Source organism: Mchenga conophoros, linkage group LG3 (genome assembly GCF_057382185.1).
Source record: "Mchenga conophoros isolate Kocher_MC1m ecotype Shallow Benthic linkage group LG3, M_conophoros_male_GT1.1, whole genome shotgun sequence".
Lineage (NCBI taxonomy): Eukaryota > Metazoa > Chordata > Actinopteri > Cichliformes > Cichlidae > Mchenga > Mchenga conophoros.
Window position 1 is genome coordinate 30,994,741 of NC_140528.1, and position 18,742 is coordinate 31,013,482.

Below are 18,742 nucleotides of genomic sequence, written 5' to 3' on the forward strand. Positions count from 1 at the left end.
TGGCTCCACAGCGCCCCCTACAATATTTCAAAACCACAGCCCCTGCTCTGTGTTCTATGTATGATTCTGAAACCTGGTAAGCTTATAGGAGATATCAAGATGTACAAAAAAGTCTCTTGAAGCAATATCCCAAATCCAACAGGAAGTCAGCCATTTTAAAATTAATGTGTAATTTTGATGACATTTTCCCCCCTTTTCAGGCCTCATACTTTGACGAACTCCTCCAAGGGATTTCATCATATTGAAGCATTCTTCAGTGTGTAGAATCTAAAGACCTTTGTGATGTTAAATTGCGAAGCTTTTTCCGTTCAGGGAAACGGGGTGGTCATGGCGGCACGTAGAGTTTCAATCACTCGCAAAAAGCAGTAATCTGCTGTCAGTAAAAAACACAATGTCCAATCTCTCCCAAAGGTCGCAGGTGTGATGAGACTCGAGCTTGGAAATGTTTGTTATGCTATTTGTCAATAATGGTTAGAGCGCCACCTAGTGGCATGACTATAATCCTGGTTGAATAAGATGAAATGTTAGCTGGTGATTAAAAGCATGAAATCCATCAATGTGACATCACATCGGACGTGCCGGTTTGAGGTGTTGGCAGTGGCTCGACGTGCCGGGGGTGCGAGGGCCCTCATAACGCTGCTTGCAGCTTTAATTTTTAATTGAAATCTTAATCTTGATCCTGGGACTCGATCTTTCTGTCTGCTGCGATCCGCCTCAGACCATCAGACTATCCTGAACCTGATGCCAGCTGTGTGTCCTTAAAGAGTGATCTGTCCATGGAGCCTCCACTGTTCTTCAAAAAGCAGATTATTTCAGAGATGGTGTAAGTAAACATCAGCTCATCTTCTTCCTCATGTGTCCTCATCTTCAGAGTCATGCGAGAAGTCATGTGGCATTTTAGTTCAGTCCAGCAGGAACAGCAGAGGACATTTTCATGTATGATGAACAATTATGTTACTATGTGTCTTCTGAATGAGTTAGTAAACTCTCTGTATGTATTATTGTAGGGTCTACCTTACAACATAAAGCACCTTGAGGCGACTGATTTGGCGCTATGTTAACAAAACTGAATTGAATAAACTTGTTCTTGGTGGTCTACTTCTTTATCTGGCAGACATGACAGACCAGGCTGCTGTGAGCCTGATCACAGCTGTGTGTCTCTGAAGAGTGATACCTCCATGGAGCCACCGCTATTCTTCAAGAAACCAGCATCAACCTTTAGAGCAGGAAAACCAAAGAGGTGAGCTCTCCTGGAACGTCCATTAGAGCTGTCGCTATAATTACCTGGTTCCCTGTACTCGGGTTTAAGCTGATATTTAGACCTAAAATGGTTGTAAAGATTAATGTGAGTGTTAGTGAGACGTGCAACTTCACGTAGCCGTGAGACCTGAAATCAGATTTTGGAAGTTCGGTTTAACTAAGAGACTCACAAGTAACAGACACCAAAACAATGCTCAGAGGTGGTTAAAGCTCTGAGGCAGAACTACAGAAGGCCTTTTATGCATCTCGGTCTACTCTCAGGGTTCTGGATTGTTTTTAACATTTAATGGTTATTCATTTTTAAACTGTATACATTTATGATCTAATTTTCTCTGGGATGGCTCATTGTTTGCTTACCAGGATCTGTCAAAGAACTGTCTTCAAACAGACACGTAGCTGTGAGTCGGTGAAGAGTGATGCGTCCAAGGAGCCGCCGCTATTTTTCAAGAAAAACGTTATACCCTTAAAACCAGGGAAACGAAGGAGGTACGTTTTCCATCAGTACCGTCTCATTAAGTGGCTGTTTGCTCTGTACTGAGGTGTAAGTAGGTATCTACGGTATACTAAAAACACTTCAGGGTAAAGAATAATCTGAAGAGCAGTGTTAGTGTAGTGTGTGTGAATGTCTGTGTGAATGGGTGAATGACTGAACGTGTAAAGCACTTTGGGGGCCTTAGGGATTAGTAAGGCGCTATACAAATCCAGGCCATGTTTATAGTGTATGTGTTATTTCACATAACAGTGAGACATGAAATCAGGTAGAGGAACTCCAGTTTGAGCAACACAGTCACAAGTTTGTTCTTCAGATACCAAACATTACACAAAGGTTCATAAAACTCAGATATAACATATGAAAAGTAGTCATGACAGCCATGATCTTCTGGCAAAACTTCTCTAAAGTATGAACATATCGGAGCATTTACAACCATTAAACATAAAGTGGTAATTAGCTGAGTAAAATTTATTGTGCAAAGAACGAGATCTCTAAAACCCCAGATAAGCTTCTCAGTTTGAAACGAAACCCTTAGAGATGCCTTTAACACCAGTTTTAGTAACATACTCTGGGCTGCATACTTTTAAAAACTAGTGAAATCTGAAAAATCTTTTGTGATTAATTTTATTAAAGGAAGAAACATATCATTGGCATTCATTCAGGAAGTTTCACAGAAGTTTCAAAACTGGTTTCAAGCAGGAAGCATGTGAGACTCAAACAGGACAACAAGACAGAGAAATTAGAAAAATGAGGGTTTAAATACACATGAGATAATTAGAGAAAGAGACAGCTGGGAAACAAGGTGCAGGGGAATGGAATCACCTAACGAGCAGGGGGTGGAGAAAACTGAACATAATGCACAAGAGACTATGAAAATAACACTCTGCAGTTTCATATAAACATGTTGTGGTTTTCCCTACATTCAGGTTGAGAGTATTATAATATGATGGTGTTGCTTTGACTGCACAATCCCACGAAACGATATAGAAAATATGTAAAATATATCAGCTGTGAATAACCTCCTAATTGCATTGTATAAAAAGGAATGATTGTCTGTAGGTGCAGGGAGCGCTGTTTGCTAGTAATGAGCAGATGAAGCTTCATGAAGCACTGAAGCTTTTCATCCAATTGGTTCATCCCAGCACAAAGCTTCTTGAAGCTTCATTTGCTCTAGTAGGACACCTACTGGATGTAAAAATATTAGTTGGCATGAATTTGAAGAGCGTGGCCTTTTGCACACAGCCTGTAAATGTCAACAACAAAAGGAGTGTGTAAAACATGTATATTGTAGTGATGCAGTATACTGTGTATATTTATACTGGCAGTATGGAAAATGATTATTTGGAAATGCTTAAAATGGAAATGATCATTTACTGTGAGGTGAGGTGTGGTTGGGGTGTGGACAGTAGTTGTGCTTTTGTAACGTTGAGGTATTGACAGCTACACACTGAGGCTTTGAGCCTCAGTCCTGCCCATATTTTATTCAGTAAAAACTAAATTTTCACTGCTTTTACGTCCTTTTTAGTGGGGAGAACATAGCTAGGATTTAATGATTTAACAAATCTTTTGAATCCTTTGTCCTCCACAATGCTAAATGGCTGGGAGTCCTCAATCACCATGCTGACCAGGTCTTCATCTATTTGAGATTGTTCTCCTGAGGAAAGACAATAAAGACAAAGCACAAATATAAATATCACACACGTAACTTATAACAGTTGTATAATATTGTTATATCATTTAGTAACATTACTGCATCCTATATTATCATTGCATTTGATGGCTCACCTGGTCTTGCTCCACAATCGGTGTCCCCCTTATTCTCATGCAAAGCTCTGTAGTGCCTAAGCATGGATGAGGTGTTGTTGTTATATCCCAGCTCCCTGGCACATAGCAAACACTTCACCTTGTACAAAAGTAAAGCCGCTTAACATAAATTGTGTTGCACCATCAGTATTATGAAAATACATCTTCTGTAGAAATACCTTGTTGGGAGGAATAAAATCAAAATGTTCCCACACAGGGGAGGACATCCTCCTCTTCTTAGCTGGCTCCATTCTCTCCTGACTTTCTCTCCTCAATCTCATAAACCTCCAAACTCTATCCAAACTCTCACTAACCGCAACTCTCCATCACACACCTACATTTTGATTGAAGTCTGAGGGGTTTATATCGCTGTCATATCCCACGGCAAAGTTCGAACCACTTCATGAACCAGTCACGTGGTACAGCCGGGCAGCGAGGCTTAGGACGTCATCATTTTCAGCTCCTCCCATAAATGAAGCAAGCCTCGATACGCGCATCGCGGAAACGCCCCCTCAATTACTCGACACTGGCTTTGAAGCCTCGATACAGAACGTCACATCACTACTGTTTGCATAGTCGCTCATTAAGACTAGGTTAATTCTGTCCATTTGCAATTACAATTGCTTAACTAGCTAACTAAATAGATTCTGCACATGAGAAGAGTGTCTGTATTTGCATTTGGACTGTCCCTTTCACACTGCAAATTTTTAAATTTAAACAAATCCCAAAAGTGTTAAACTTAGATTAGCCACAACTTGAGTAAGCAGGCATGACTAATTTATTTGAAAGCGTAAATGGCACATTAATAACCAGGTGACCATTTTACGTGGCTGGATGTGTATGTGGAAAGATAGTGTAATGTAATTCTTCATGGTTCTTCCACAGTGTGGACCAGGAGAGCTCAGAGGTTCCCAGTGGTCAGTCTGCCCAGCAGCATCAAACACAGCTGGACTCCATATTTATGGTCTGTACATGTACATCAACTACTTTTACATCTATTGTGTTCACAGTCATCTCCATGCTGCTCTTTGTAGAGATCTGATGTTTGGCTCCATGATTTCAGTCTGATTGGCTCATTCATAATGTATTCTGTTCCAGCTGCTGGAGAACAATATCATCACTTTTGTGAAGAATGAGCTGAAGAACATCCAGAAGGTTTTGAGTCCATATTATGAAGGCAGTGAGATGGAGGATGAAGCAGTATTGCATTGTGAAGATGAAGAGCAATGGAGGAGCAACAGAGAGGCAGTTCTGAAAATCACAGTAAACTTCCTAAGGAGAATGAAGCAGGAGGATCTGGTTGACCGTCTGAAGAACAGTGAGGATTTCTCTAAAGATTTTCTTTTGCTGAGTAACTGGAACATTTACTAATGTTTCAAAAGAGGGACCCACATGTGTTGAAATGCTAATGATTTAGGGCATGAAATTGTTGCCTGAACTTTCTAAACATTTAGTTGGTATATTTGGTCTGTTGTTCTTTTAGGAACTCCCAGCAGAGTTTGTCAGCAAAACCTTAAATCTGCACTGAAGAAGAAGTTCCAGTGTGTGTTTGAGGGGATCGCTAAAGCAGGAAGCCCAACCCTTCTGAATCAGATCTACACAGAGCTCTACATCACAGAGGGAGGGACTGCAGAGGTCAATGATGAACATGAGGTCAGACAGATTGAAACAGCATCCAGGAAACCAGACAATCTAGAGTGTACAATCAGACAAGAAGACATCTTTAAAGCCTCACCTGGAAGAGATGAACCAATCAGAACAGTGCTGACAAAGGGAGTGGCTGGCATTGGGAAAACAGTCTTAACACAGAAATACAGCCTGGACTGGGCTGAAGACAAAGCCAACCAGCACATCCAGTTCATATTTCCATTCACTTTCAGAGAGCTGAATGTGCTGAAAGAGGAAAAGTTCAGCTTGGTGGGACTTGTTCATCACTTCTTTACTGAAACCAAAGAAGCAGGAATCTGCAGCTTTGAAGACTTCCAGGTTGTGTTCATCTTTGATGGTCTGGATGAGTGTCGACTTCCTCTGGACTTCCACAAAACTACAATCCTAACTGACCCTAGAAAGTCCACCTCAGTGGATGTGCTGCTGACAAACCTCATCAGGGGGAAACTGCTTCCCTCTGCTCGCCTCTGGATAACCACACGACCTGCAGCAGCCAATCAGATCCCTCCTGACTGTGTTGGCATGGTGACAGAGGTCAGAGGGTTCACTGACCCACAAAAGGAAGAGTACTTCAGGAAGAGGTTCAGAGATGAGGAGCAGGCCAGCAGGATCATCTCCCACATCAAGACATCACGAAGCCTCCACATCATGTGCCACATCCCAGTCTTCTGCTGGATCACTGCTACAGTTCTGGAGGATGTGCTGAAAACCAGAGAGGGAGGACAGCTGCCCAAGACCCTGACTGAGATGTACATCCACTTCCTGGTGGTTCAGGCCAAAGTGAAGAAGGTCAAGTATGATGGAGGATCTGAGACAGATCCACACTGGAGTCCAGAGAGCAGGAAGATGATTGAGTCTCTGGGAAAACTGGCTTTTGATCAGCTGCAGAAAGGAAACCTGATCTTCTATGAATCAGACCTGACAGAGTGTGGCATCGATATCAGAGCAGCCTCAGTGTACTCAGGAGTGTTCACACAGATCTTTAAAGAGGAGAGAGGACTGTACCAGGACAAGGTGTTCTGCTTCATCCATCTGAGTGTTCAGGAGTTTCTGGCTGCTGTTCATGTCCATCTGACCTTCATCAACTCTGGACTCAATCTGCTGGAAGAACTACAAACAACCTCCAAAAGGTCAAAACCAAGATACTTTACAGAGACACATTTCTATCAAAGTGCTGTGAATAAGGCGTTACAGAGTCCAAATGGACACCTGAACTTGTTCCTCCGCTTCCTCCTGGGTCTTTCACTGCAAACCAGTCAGACTCTCCTTCAAGGTCTTCTGATACAGACAGGAAGTAGCTCACAGACCAATCAGGAAACAGTCCAGTACATCAAGGAGAAACTCAGTGAAAATCTGACTGCAGAGAAAAGCATCAATCTGTTCCACTGTTTGAATGAACTGAATGATCGTTCTCTAGTGAAAGAGATCCAACAGTCCCTGAGATCAGGAAGTCTCTCCACAGATAAACTGTCTCCTGCTCAGTGGTCAGCTCTGGTCTTCATCTTACTGTCATCAGAAGAAGATCTGGATGTGTTTGACTTGAAAAAATACTCTGCTTCAGAGGAGGCTCTTCTGAGGCTGCTGCCAGTTGTGAAAGCTTCTAAAAAAGCTCTGTAAGTACATAGATAGCATTTATTTATGAATGAAAATGATACAAAGTAGCTTACAACTATAGAAAAGGTAGAACACTTGTATTTTGTTTGTCTCTGTAGGCTAAGTTGCTGCAACCTTTCAGAAAGAACCTGTGTAGCTCTTTCCACAGTCCTCTGTTCCCAGTCTTGCAGTCTAAAAGAGCTGGACCTGAGTAACAACAATCTGCAGGATTCAGGCGTGAAGCTTCTCTCAGTGGGGCTTGAAAGTCCTCAGTGTACACTGGAAACTCTCAGGTCAGATCAAGAGCTTTTTAAACTTACATTTAGATAGGAAAGACATGGTTATAGCTTACTCTCTTTCTCAGTTATTTTAAGTATAGTATAATAATTTTTTCAAAAAACGTTAAAGACATTTGCTAAATTTGTGGGACTCCAGTTTGTCAGGCTGTCTGATCACAGAAGAAGGCTGCACTTCTCTCGCATCAGCTATCAGCTCCAACCCCTCCCATCTGAAAGAGCTGGATCTGAGTTACAATCACTCAAGAGGCTTCGGGATGCAACGGCTGTCTGCTGGAATGAGTGATCCATGCTGGAGACTGGAAACTCTGAGGTATGGAGAGTCTGTGACAGCCACACATGAATAGATAGAGAACACACATTAAGATTAAATTTTAAGTCAAGAGGATCAATTTCACTAAATAGTTTTGAAAAATGATTATTTTCATGAATACTTGTGCAAAGAAATAAAGAAGTCTGGTGCATGGGCAGTGATAGTGCAGCCTTCCTGAAGCATTACGCAGAGGTTTTTGGCCCACACATACCCCAGTCTGGGTTATCTTTGGAAAGTTTAAATACAGTGAAGTGCATAAGAGTTTTTTGTCATAATCTTGGCACACTCAATTTGCTGGTGGGATTGTAGCATGAGACAGGTTATTTTAATGTGTTCCAGGTGAGAGCAGTACACAAACCTTATAGACATTTTGATAATTACAGGTTAATTTAAGCTGCATCTTTGAGTTCATTAGTATAAGATGAAATAAGGAAGCTAACTGAAGCTAGCTGCTATAAGTAATGTGGAAATGTTAACTTTCTAATTGTGTTCTTCCTGTCAGCTATCATGTCTGAAGGCAAATGGAAACATTTGGAGTGTAACAAGCTATAAAACTAATGTTAGTCCAACCCTTTTAAATGTTAGGTTTTCTGGAGTGCACAAATTTGAATACAGAAGACAGCCAAGGTACAGAAATAGCTGCAGAAATGCATCACCTACAGCATGTTCCAGATGGTGACCGCTGTAAAGATGCTGAAAACTTTCTGACAACCAAAGAAATGTGGATTGTAAGAGTCAGAGTCCTATTTGTAAGATGTGTGGTAGCAGGATCTTTCTATTCCCGTTTTGTTAGCAAAGTCAGTGTCTAACAGTGTGTGAATGAGAGCCATGTAATGTCCATGTGTGCATGCTGAAAGAGACTGTGCTGGTCTGACCCCCCTCCTCCTTTCAGGGTGGAGCCTGCTGGAGTCCGATGGTTGAGACCAGGTCTGAGGAAGTGTAAGTGTGTTTTTAATGTGATTCATGAAAACAAAGCAGCACACATTCAACCATCTTCAAACTGTCACATCACTCATTCACATCTCTGATGTCAGGAGTCATCATCAAAGTGTCAATCAATGAACAGATGATGGATCAATAACTGCAGCTGGATTGTGTTTGTTCTCTCCATCAGATTCCTGTCAACTCACAGTCGACACAAACACAGTACATACAAACCTCCAACTGTCTGACAACAACAGGAAGGTGACACATGTGGAGGAGGTTCTGTCATATCCTGATCATCCAGACAGATTTGATCAGTATCCTCAGCTCCTGTGCAGAGATGGTCTGACTGGTCGCTGTTACTGGGAGGTCGAGTGGAGAGGAATGGTTGATATATCAGTGAGTTACAGAAGAATCAGAAGGAAGGGAGACAGATATGACTGTGAACTTGGATTTAACGAACATTCGTGGAGTCTGAGCTGCTTTGATCATGGTCCTCATGCTGTCTGGCACAATAAGACAAGAACAACAATCTCCTCCTCCTCCTCCTCCTCTGTCTCTAACAGAGCAGCAGTGTATGTGGACTGTCCTGCTGGCACTCTGTCCTTCTACAGAGTCTCCTCTGACACTCTGATCCACCTCCACACCTTCAACACCACATTCACTGAACCTCTTTATCCTGGGTTTGTTTTTGGGTCAAATTCTTCAATCTTTCTTTGTGCAGTCTAAAGGCTGTCCTCCTTTTACAGAAACACTTCAGAAGTCAGCTTTTCAGCATTTTTAAACAGGCTGTTTGTTATTAAAGGTTTATTTTATTGTTCAAGTGTGATGTAAGTATACAGTATAGTGTGGATATAGAACTGGTGTTCCTTCTAATTAGTTGTGTTGCTCATATTTTTTGTTGTGTATTCTCTCCTGTTCCCTTCAGGCACTACAATATCAAAGATCAAACGGTACACAATTTTTAAATTCAATTCAGAATGTCTGTATGGTCTTCTGAACCTTCCTCCAGTATTGATTATATATTATTTAATCAGTAAGCATTCTTTCCACAATGATTCATAGATGTTCTCACTATCAAAATACTCTATAGTTATGTTTTATCGGTCTGGTTGCTAACTTTTGCTAAAGCTGGCACTGCAGACATCTACTGGATCCACTCTGACGTATGTAATCCTCTAACTTATAAGTAATTGCACAATATACCAACAGTTACATTGTTACATTGTGTAATCTCAAACATAGCACTTTAACATCAGTGAGAGGGTGGTTGAGAAACCAAAATCAAAGTTTTTAAAAATTATTTTGCAATCTGAAAGTTAATTTAATATTTAATCATATAATTTTAAATGCCGGGACACCGTGTATTATTTTAATTTGGTTCAGAATTGTATAAAATCTCTTTTTATGGTTTCAATTATATGTTAGGTTCAGTTACTTGATTTTGTGCTGAGAAAACTGTGTATATAATGTAAAATAGATGTAGAGGCTAAGCCTACGCTTGAAGCCACTGAGGTGGTCGTTAACGGGGGTGACGCGATGTCACTGGTATGCATGAATTAAGTTCACAGTCCAATAAATCAAGCAGTATGTATCTTGTCCTTTTTGGTCTTTATTCCGTATCGACTTAGCATAACAGCGCAACGGTCACAAACTGTTTGCCTTCTCAATGACACACCTGACGCCGATTACGTGCGTCTACCTTAAATACCTTTACATTACATAATCAAAACAGAAAAAGGTGACCTCTAGTGACCACATAAGGTATTAACCCAAAGAATGGCTCCTACACCCCGGCCCCTAATTGAAATGGCTATCAGACATGGCAATTCTAATCACAAAGAAAATAAGGAGCCACTAATACAGTCTACTTTAGACCTATACATTCACATAAATAAACATAAATAACACACTTTTAGATTACAGTCTCATGTAACAAGCAAAGTTTAGTTACAGGTCTTTCCAGAATATTAGTCTTTGTTTTTAAACGTGCAGATCGCACAAGTCCTTTTTTGTCACGAATGGCTTCCAGAACTCTTCCAAGTGGCCAGGAACCACGTGGTGCATCACAATGACTATATCTCCAGGTTTTAGATTCTTCTTCTTTTGGTTCCATTTTTGTCTCTCCTGTAACAAAGGCAGGTATTCGCGTATCCATCGTTTCCAAAAAAGATCTGAGATGTACTGAGCCTGTTTCCATCTTCTCTTCAGATACATATCCTGAGGGTCGAATAGTCCGGGTGGTAAAGATGGTTTTCCTTTCATCAGGAGGATGTGATTTGGTGTAAGTGGCTCTAGGTCTTTTGGATCATCAGAAAGCTTTGTGATGGGTCTGTCGTTTAAAATTGCTTCAATTTCACATAGAACCGTATTTAATCCATCGTCGTCCAACTGTTGTTGCTGAAGAACGGATCTCAGAATCTTTCTGATCATACGAATTATCCGTTCCCAAATTCCACCATGATGTGATGCTCCGGGCGGATTAAAACTCCATCTTATTCCAATGTGTCGCAAAGCATCCGCTATTTGTGTATGTTTCAGCAATTCAAGAGCCTCCCTTAACTCTCTGTCTGCTCCGACAAAGTTGGTTCCATTGTCCGATTGGATGTGAGCGACTTGACCTCTTCGGCTCACAAAACGGCGCAAAGCATTAATGCAGGCATCTGTGTTTAGAGAGCTAGCCACCTCCAAGTGCACTGCTCGGCTGGCTAAATAGGTGAAAATGACTCTATAGCGTTTAGCTGTACCTCGTCCTCTTTTCACTTCAATAGGTCCGAAGTAATCAACTCCGACATTGGTGAATGGTGGGTTATCTGGCAAGATTCTTTCCTTGGGTAAATCTGCCATCTTTTGCTCCAAGGCTTTTCCATGATATTTTCTGCAAAAATTACATTCTGCGATAACCTTCCTTACAGCTGAGTTGGCCTTTGTGATCCAGTATTTTCTCCTTAGTGTGGATAAGGTGTGGTTACGACCGCTATGACCAAGCTGTTGATGAATGTGCTTTAGGATGAGATTTGCTACATGTTGGTCTTTTGCAAGAACAAGGGGATGCTTCGTTTCTTCTGGTAAGGAGCCCTTTGTCAGTCGTCCCCCAACTCTTAAGAGGCCTTCATCGTCAAGATAAGGATCTAATCTATAAATTGAGCTGTGCCTGCTCACAGAACCTTTCCCACTTGACAACGTAGCAATCTCCTCTCCAAATCGTTGTTGCTGGAAAAATCTAATAATGGCAAGCTCAGCTTTCAGAAGATCCTTTGAAGATAGTCTGTACAGCTGCGGTTTCTTTACTTTCTCCTTTGTAGTACTTTTACAAATTGGGTTATCTGAGTAAGGTTGCGGTCCTTTTTTCTTATCTCTCATTGAACGAAGGATTGCCTTCAGTCTAAGGAACCAAGCAACAGCAACCTTGAGCCTTCTCCAGTCTGAGAAGTACACCATCAATTGACATGTAGCATCAAGCAAGTCTTTTACCTGAGTAACATTTACTGTGGCCTCACCTTTGACTTCAGGGTGCTCTGGTTCTAAGGAGCATTCCATTAAATTGGTTGGCCAATCACTTTCTGGCTTCTGCAGAAAGCTTGGTCCTTCGATCCAGCGGCTGCTATGAACAACGTTCCCAGCCTTGAGCCCTCTTGTAGCATCATCTGCTGGATTTTCCTTTGAGCTTACATATCTCCATTGTGATTGTTTAGTTGCAGTTGTAATGAATGAGACTCTGTTTGCCACAAAGGTAAGGAATCGTTTATCCTCATTCATTATATATTTGAGTACAGATGTACGATCTGTCCAAAATATAGATTGCTCGAGTTTCATTTTCAACTGAGCCCTTAACATGAGATCCACTCGGACGGCAACTACAGCAGCTGTTAGTTCCAGACGTGGAATAGTGACAGGTTTTAAAGGTGTTAGTTACTCTTGCCTTGCCCATCAAGAATGCGACGTGGATGGATTTCCTATTATCTTGCATGCGCAGATATGACACAGTTCCATATCCAGATTCACCAGCATCTGAAAAATGGTGTAGCTGTGCATGTGAGAGAGGTCCAAACTCTCTTGGTTGTATACACCTTTTAACCTTGAAATGGGAAAGCATTTGCAAATCACTGAGCCAACCTTTCCACCTTTGCAACATGGTTTGGGGTATTGGTTCATCCCATCCCAGTTTCCTTTTGCAAAGCTCCTGCTGCATTCCTTTGGCAGGCAGCAGGACTGGTGCAAGAAATCCCAATGGATCGTAAATGGAACTTGATATTGATAACATTCCACGCCTAGTACAGGATTTTTGAGGGATATCCATTTTGAAGTTGAATGTATCAGTTTCCACACACCACTGCAAGCCCAGAGCTCTTTCTACCGGAAGTTTGTCTCTGTCAAGATTTAATTCTTTCAAGTCTTTAGCCCTTTGCTCCTCAGAGATACTTTGCAACAGGGTGCGATTGTTACTGACCCACTTGGTCAGTGTAAATCCTCCCCTTTGACAGAGTGCTGCAAGATCTTTGACCAAATCAACAGCATCTGAGGTGGAGGCCACACTCTTTAAACAGTCGTCCACATAGAAGTTCTCTTTCAGTGTTTCACATACCTTGTCTAGGAATTCAGTTTGATTGTCCTCAGCTGTTTTTCTCAAAGCAAAACTGGCGCAGCTCGGGGAAGATACTGCACCGAACAGATGAACAGTCATGCGAAACTCAATTATGTCCTTGCTCAGATCTCCATCTGGCCACCACAAAAAACGCAGAAAGTCTCTGTCCTCTTTGGCAACTTTAACTTGATAAAACATTGCCTTTATGTCACCCATAAATGCGACTGGATCCTGTCGAAATCTAAGAAAAACCCCAAGCAATGTGCTTGTGAGATTAGGACCTTGTAAGAGCTGGTTGTTTAATGATGTCCCCTGGAATGATGCCCCACAGTCAAATACAATTCTTATAGATCGTTTTCTGGGATGGTAAACTGCCTGATGAGGAATGTACCACTTCTTTCCATTTTCGCAAGACAGCTGCTGTGAAGGTATTTGCTCTGCATATCCATTACTTATCATCTCGTCCATAAAGGTTTTATATTCTTTATGCAACCATTCATTGTTGAGAAGTTTTCGTTGTAGACTTTGCAATCTTTGTTTAACTATGGAGAAATTGTTTGGCATCTTTATGTTATCCTTTTTAAAAGGTAACTTCAAACAGTAGTGTCCATCTTCCATTGTTGCAGATTTTTCCATGATCTTCATGAACTTAAGGTCCTCCCTTGACAAACCCTTTTCCTCTGTAACCCTTTCATTAAAGTCATAGTTATATTGACTTTTCAACATCTCCTCCAGCTTACAAACAGATATCCTATTTACAACTGTTGGTGGGTGCTCGCTGTCCAAGTTGCTTTTCCCATCTTCCATGGGCCCATTTATGACCCAACCCAATGCTGTTCTTATAGCATATGGGCCATTCCCCTGGCTATGAATGACCTCCCATGGTTCCAATAACTTGGGAACGTTGCATCCAATCAACAGGTCCACATTAGCCATTATGTGGGGAATTTGAACCTTTGACAGATATGGCCACCTGATCAGATCTTCTTCCTTTACAAAGTTATCCGTGGTGACAGGCATCCTTTCCTGTGTTAGGATTTCTGGAAGTTCATAGAAGGCATTGCTGCCTAAACCAGAAACTTCAAGACCAGTAAGTGAGTGGGCAGAGACTACCTTTTCTTGACCCATCGTTTGTAACAGGAAGTGAGTTCCTTTGCCCACAAGATTTAGCTTTTGCATGAGGTGCTCTGAACAGAAGCTAGCTGAACTGCCAGGATCTAAAAAAGCATATGTCTGTATGACATGACTACCTTTAACAGACTTTATTTGAACTGGCAGAATGGAAAGCAAACCGCTTTCTCTTCCGGCCCCTGTATGACCACAAGTTTTTACATTCTTTGAAGAGGAGGGCTCTCCATAGCATTCAGGGCTTACCTCATTGTTATCAATATGGAGGACAGTGGGATGACCTTTACCACACGTTCTACATATCAAACGCTTAGCACAGTCCTTGCTTATGTGCCCAGCACCTAAGCAACCAAAACACAGCCCTGTCTCCTTTAGAAAAAGCATTTTGTCTCTGTGCTTCTGTAGCCGCTAAGACTGGTGGACCTAAATCTTCACCACCACGTCTGTATACATACAAGCAGAAAGGGGAGTGAGCGGGTCAGCGCTCAGGGCACAGAAACTAAGCTGGCTTCAAACACCATTTATTTCCATAAAAAAAAAAACACAGCCAGAGTCACAAATACAAGATAAAATTCCCCGTATACAATAAAAATAGTGTTGCAACCCGCTAAAAACCCTGCCGGCAGAAATAACTATACACTATTAAAACAAGGCTAAAGCATGTTTTCCATATGCTAAAATTACCCTCCCATAGTCCCATAATCCCACAGTCCAGCCACACATGGGCGAGTGGTCCTTATATGAAAGAGACAGGAGAGGAACTTCTCTTCCGGTATGGTAAAACTCGTCAGCAGCAGACCAGGGAGGAGGCTCCTATCGCAGACCTGTCTCCTCCTGACAGCGCGTCGCCGCACAGTCCCGCCCCACTCCACACCTGAACACGGCCTCCCTCGTCTCACCGTCAGATGCAGGCAGAAGGGCATCCCTGCCCTGTTGTGCATTGCAGCCATCGCCACCCACTGTTGCTGTTCCTGCGTTGGGAGTGGATCGCCGAACGACTCGCGGCACCCCACAGTCAGGCAGCAGTTCCTTCCACACACGTGCGGGCTTGCACGCGTTCCTTTTTCTCCTGCTCACCTTTCGTGCGTCACTCCTCTTTTTGTCTCTGCGCTCACTAGCCCCTTTAACAGGTCAACCTGGCGGCTGATAGGCCACCTTGGGGAACGCCCCCACCTCACAGGTGCCTACAATTGTCTGTTTAGTCCACAGTGGATTAAAGGAACATGGTACAACATTAACACACATAATATAAATATGAGGATAAAACCATGCCGTATACATATAAATAAACAAACATGCAATATAAATATCACAATAAAATCATGCAAATAAAATCAACACTATGTACCAATACACAGATTGATAAAACATAAAAACACAAATTTCCACTGTGTGACACTTCTTCCGCCGAAACTGTTGACACTCCTCCAGTGTGTGTCGTTGAGTACAGCAGACACAAGATGGCTTTACTGTAAAGTCATGGCTTGTTGTAGTAATCAGCCTTTCCGTGCTGTAGGTTTTATTCATGTTCATGGGTATGGCTGTAGCAGCAAAGCTGTTCCCTTTAATTTGTTTGCTTGGCTGTGACTTCAGTCTGTTGTCAACCTTTGAGACAGGGATTATTGACGTTACATTCTGAATGTCCCCAAACAAAGGAGCCGAAAGAATTTTCACCTGCCTTTCAATAAATGCAACCAAATCTTGAAACCGAGCTCTGTGTTTAGAGGTTTCCAATATATCATATGCAAACGCTCGCCATTTCTCTCTCATTTTATATGGCAACTTGCACAAAATGATTTTCATGTTCACTGGCATGTCCAGTTCCTGCATATGTTGCAATGTTTTCATGACATTACAACTCCCACATAAGAAAAGGGAATATGCTTGCAATGATTTCACATCTTCATTTTTAATTGCAGGCCAAGATAACGCCTTGTCAATGTAAGCAGTTGCAATTTTATATTCATTTCCAAAGTGTTCTTTGAGCAGTTGCTTTGCTTTGCAGTTGCTGCCTTGTCCTGCAGCCATATGTTGACAACTGCGTACCAGCTCTCTCGGCTGTCCTGTTGTAAACTGCTCCAAATAATACAAGCAGTCCCTCTTATTGGCCTTTTCTTCCACTCCTTGTTCAAACGCATTAATGAAAGAGATGTACTGAAGAGGATCACCATCGAATACAGGTATTTTCCTGGATGGTAATGACGATGCACGCTGATGCTGAACAAGGGTTGCAGTTATTTCATTTTGTCTTTGTAAAATGGTACAAATGTCCTCCGACCGTCCTTCTGCCGCTGTAGGAATTGACCTGGGCGATGGAGGATCCACATTGTGAAATTGCGTTGTGATGACCGTTTGAGCTTGTGGCTCACTTTCAATTTCCGTTCCTGGCAGGATCATTGCAGATATGTTGCTTTCAGTCTGTACTATTTGCACTGCAGGTTTATCTTCATTGACTGGTGTACTAGGCTTGACTGTGGCTGAAGCAGCTGTTTTCTTGATTTCCCTTTCATAATATGAATTCATAGCATTGGACGATATGTTAGATATACTTTGAACTTCAGCAGCTTGGAGAACAGCTAACTTTGCAGAAGAGGCAGAAAGCAACGCTTCAAGCTCAAGCTGTTCACGTTTCCTCCTTAGCTTTAGCTCTTGCTCCTCCAAAGCATGCTTCTCTTTTAGGACTGCCATACGAGCGAGTAATGCTGCCTTTTCTGCTTTTGCTTTGATTTTGGCAGAAGTTGTGCTCACTTTACCACTAGATGAGCTTTTAGTGACTGAAGATTTACCAACAACATTTGAAACACTGTCCTCTGGCTTAACACCATCATCAACACCATGATCACCCTTTAAATGTAAATGTTCGCAACCTGACAACCATTCTTTAACTTCATAAGTGAACTCATCATAATGCATTGTTTTTGCTTTAAACCATGTTTCATGCTTTTCTTTTTCATCATCTGGTAACAAACACATCAATGAACCATGAATTGTTTTTGCTTCATTACACAAGCCAACAAAATCATTGAATGATGCTTGAACCATAGAAGTTTCATTTTTTTCCATTGAGACCCTTATACTCTCTTTTACCTTATTAGCTTTATTTAATTTAGCCTTTCTATCACGTTGCACTCTGTCTAGTCTCTCTGCAAGTACCTTAGCAGTCAATTTCACCACTCGTTTTTCCTTTTCTGGATGTGTCCCAGCCTTGCTGGCGTTGCTACTTTGCACAGCTGATTCTGCAGCAGGCTCCGGGGGCCTGTCAGCAGCTTTATTTGTGTCCATAGTTCAAATGTTCCAAATTCAAATATTTATCAAGTATTGAGGGTTTATGCGCACATGCGAAAGTTTGTTTATAAATCAGTTTTATTTGGGTTGACCACCAATGCATTGGAATTACGTCTTCTTAAATAAGTGTGCACACTTTTATAAATGGCCATTTATTAGTAGCGCCACTCATACCTTGCGTTGGGCGCCGTACTGATTCCGATGAAGAATTCGGAGTCCTCTCCAACATCCACGGAACAATCGCCAAGCATTCCACCTCGTCAGCTGACAGACCGCTAGTCCAGCTGTCCGCTCCTCGTGAAACCTCCACGGTAACCTTTCCAAATGGCATTCAGCTCTCCGCGGCGATCGATCACTCAGACTTTAATTGTCCTGTTTGCGCCGAGTCTCCAAAACACCGCGGCGAAGTTGGCACAAACTTTTCCCCAAAGAAAAGAAGTTTGTGACTCTATGGTAGAGGCTAAGCCTACGCTTGAAGCCACTGAGGTGGTCGTTAACGGGGGTGACGCGATGTCACTGGTATGCATGAATTAAGTTCACAGTCCAATAAATCCAGCAGTATGTATCTTGTCCTTTTTGGTCTTTATTCCGTATCGACTTAGCATAACAGCACAACGGTCACAAACTGTTTGCCTTCTCAATGACACACCTGACGCCGATTACGTGCGTCTACCTTAAATACCTTTACATTACATAATCAAAAAAGAAAAAGGTGACCTCTAGTGACCACATAAGGTATTAACCCAAAGAATGGCTCCTACAATAGAAGCTCAGCATTTCACCTTACAGACAACTTTGGTACCTGTCAGAATGCCCACTCTGTCCCTGCTAACAACAACATTACTGGATTACTTTTTGAAATGAAAGTAACCCTAATTAAATTTATTAACATGGTTCCAATCAATGTTCCCTCTAAGCTGTGTGCGTGCACAATTGCGCACTGCTGGCACGGTCTCTGCACACAGAAAACCTGTGTTGCACACAAAAATAAAATCTAACCTGAATTGAAATTGAAATTAAAACTTTAACACTGCAATACAGAATTGTTAGTCAGTCAGACCAGCTGCTCCAGTATGGGATAAGAACGATGCCACCTTATCCCAAAGTCCAGCCGATAATGCGATTCACATTCGTATATACGCAGCTAAGCGTTGACAGGCTATGACAGCGTCCTTATGTGCCGACACTGGTGTTTTAACTAGCAAAGCGGCTGATGTGGAGTGAAGCCACGTTAATGACAACGTGTACAACCATTGGAGATGTGAGCAGGACAGACGGAACAATTGACGGAAAACGTTTATACCAGTTTTTAAATTGTGTTGATAGGCCAGAGTTATGATAAAATATCTGCAGTGTTTGGTTTTCTTCCTGAATACTATGGTTGTTTATATTTA

The 18,742-nt window shown here is 41.9% G+C and overlaps 1 protein-coding gene across 2 annotated transcripts in view; it reads left to right on the top strand.

Annotated features, from left to right (window-relative positions):
* The window catches only part of LOC146578120 (NACHT, LRR and PYD domains-containing protein 3-like), a 108,643-nt gene extending 98,699 nt beyond the window's left edge, over nt 1-9,944 (top strand). The window contains exons 4-13 of one of the 2 annotated variants that reach the window (XM_085257498.1): nt 719-823; nt 1,115-1,240; nt 1,621-1,746; nt 4,442-4,520; nt 4,655-4,874; nt 5,040-6,837; nt 6,937-7,110; nt 7,253-7,426; nt 8,319-8,365; nt 8,541-9,944. In XM_085257498.1, coding sequence (XP_085113624.1) covers nt 719-823; nt 1,115-1,240; nt 1,621-1,746; nt 4,442-4,520; nt 4,655-4,874; nt 5,040-6,837; nt 6,937-7,110; nt 7,253-7,426; nt 8,319-8,365; nt 8,541-9,079 — 3,388 coding nt within the window. In that variant the 3' untranslated portion in view covers nt 9,080-9,944. The remainder of the gene's footprint in view (nt 1-718; nt 824-1,114; nt 1,241-1,620; nt 1,747-4,441; nt 4,521-4,654; nt 4,875-5,039; nt 6,838-6,936; nt 7,111-7,252; nt 7,427-8,318; nt 8,366-8,540) is intronic. The other variant, XM_085257506.1, reaches the window with a different exon arrangement.
* The last annotated feature ends 8,798 nt before the right edge of the window (nt 9,945-18,742 follow it).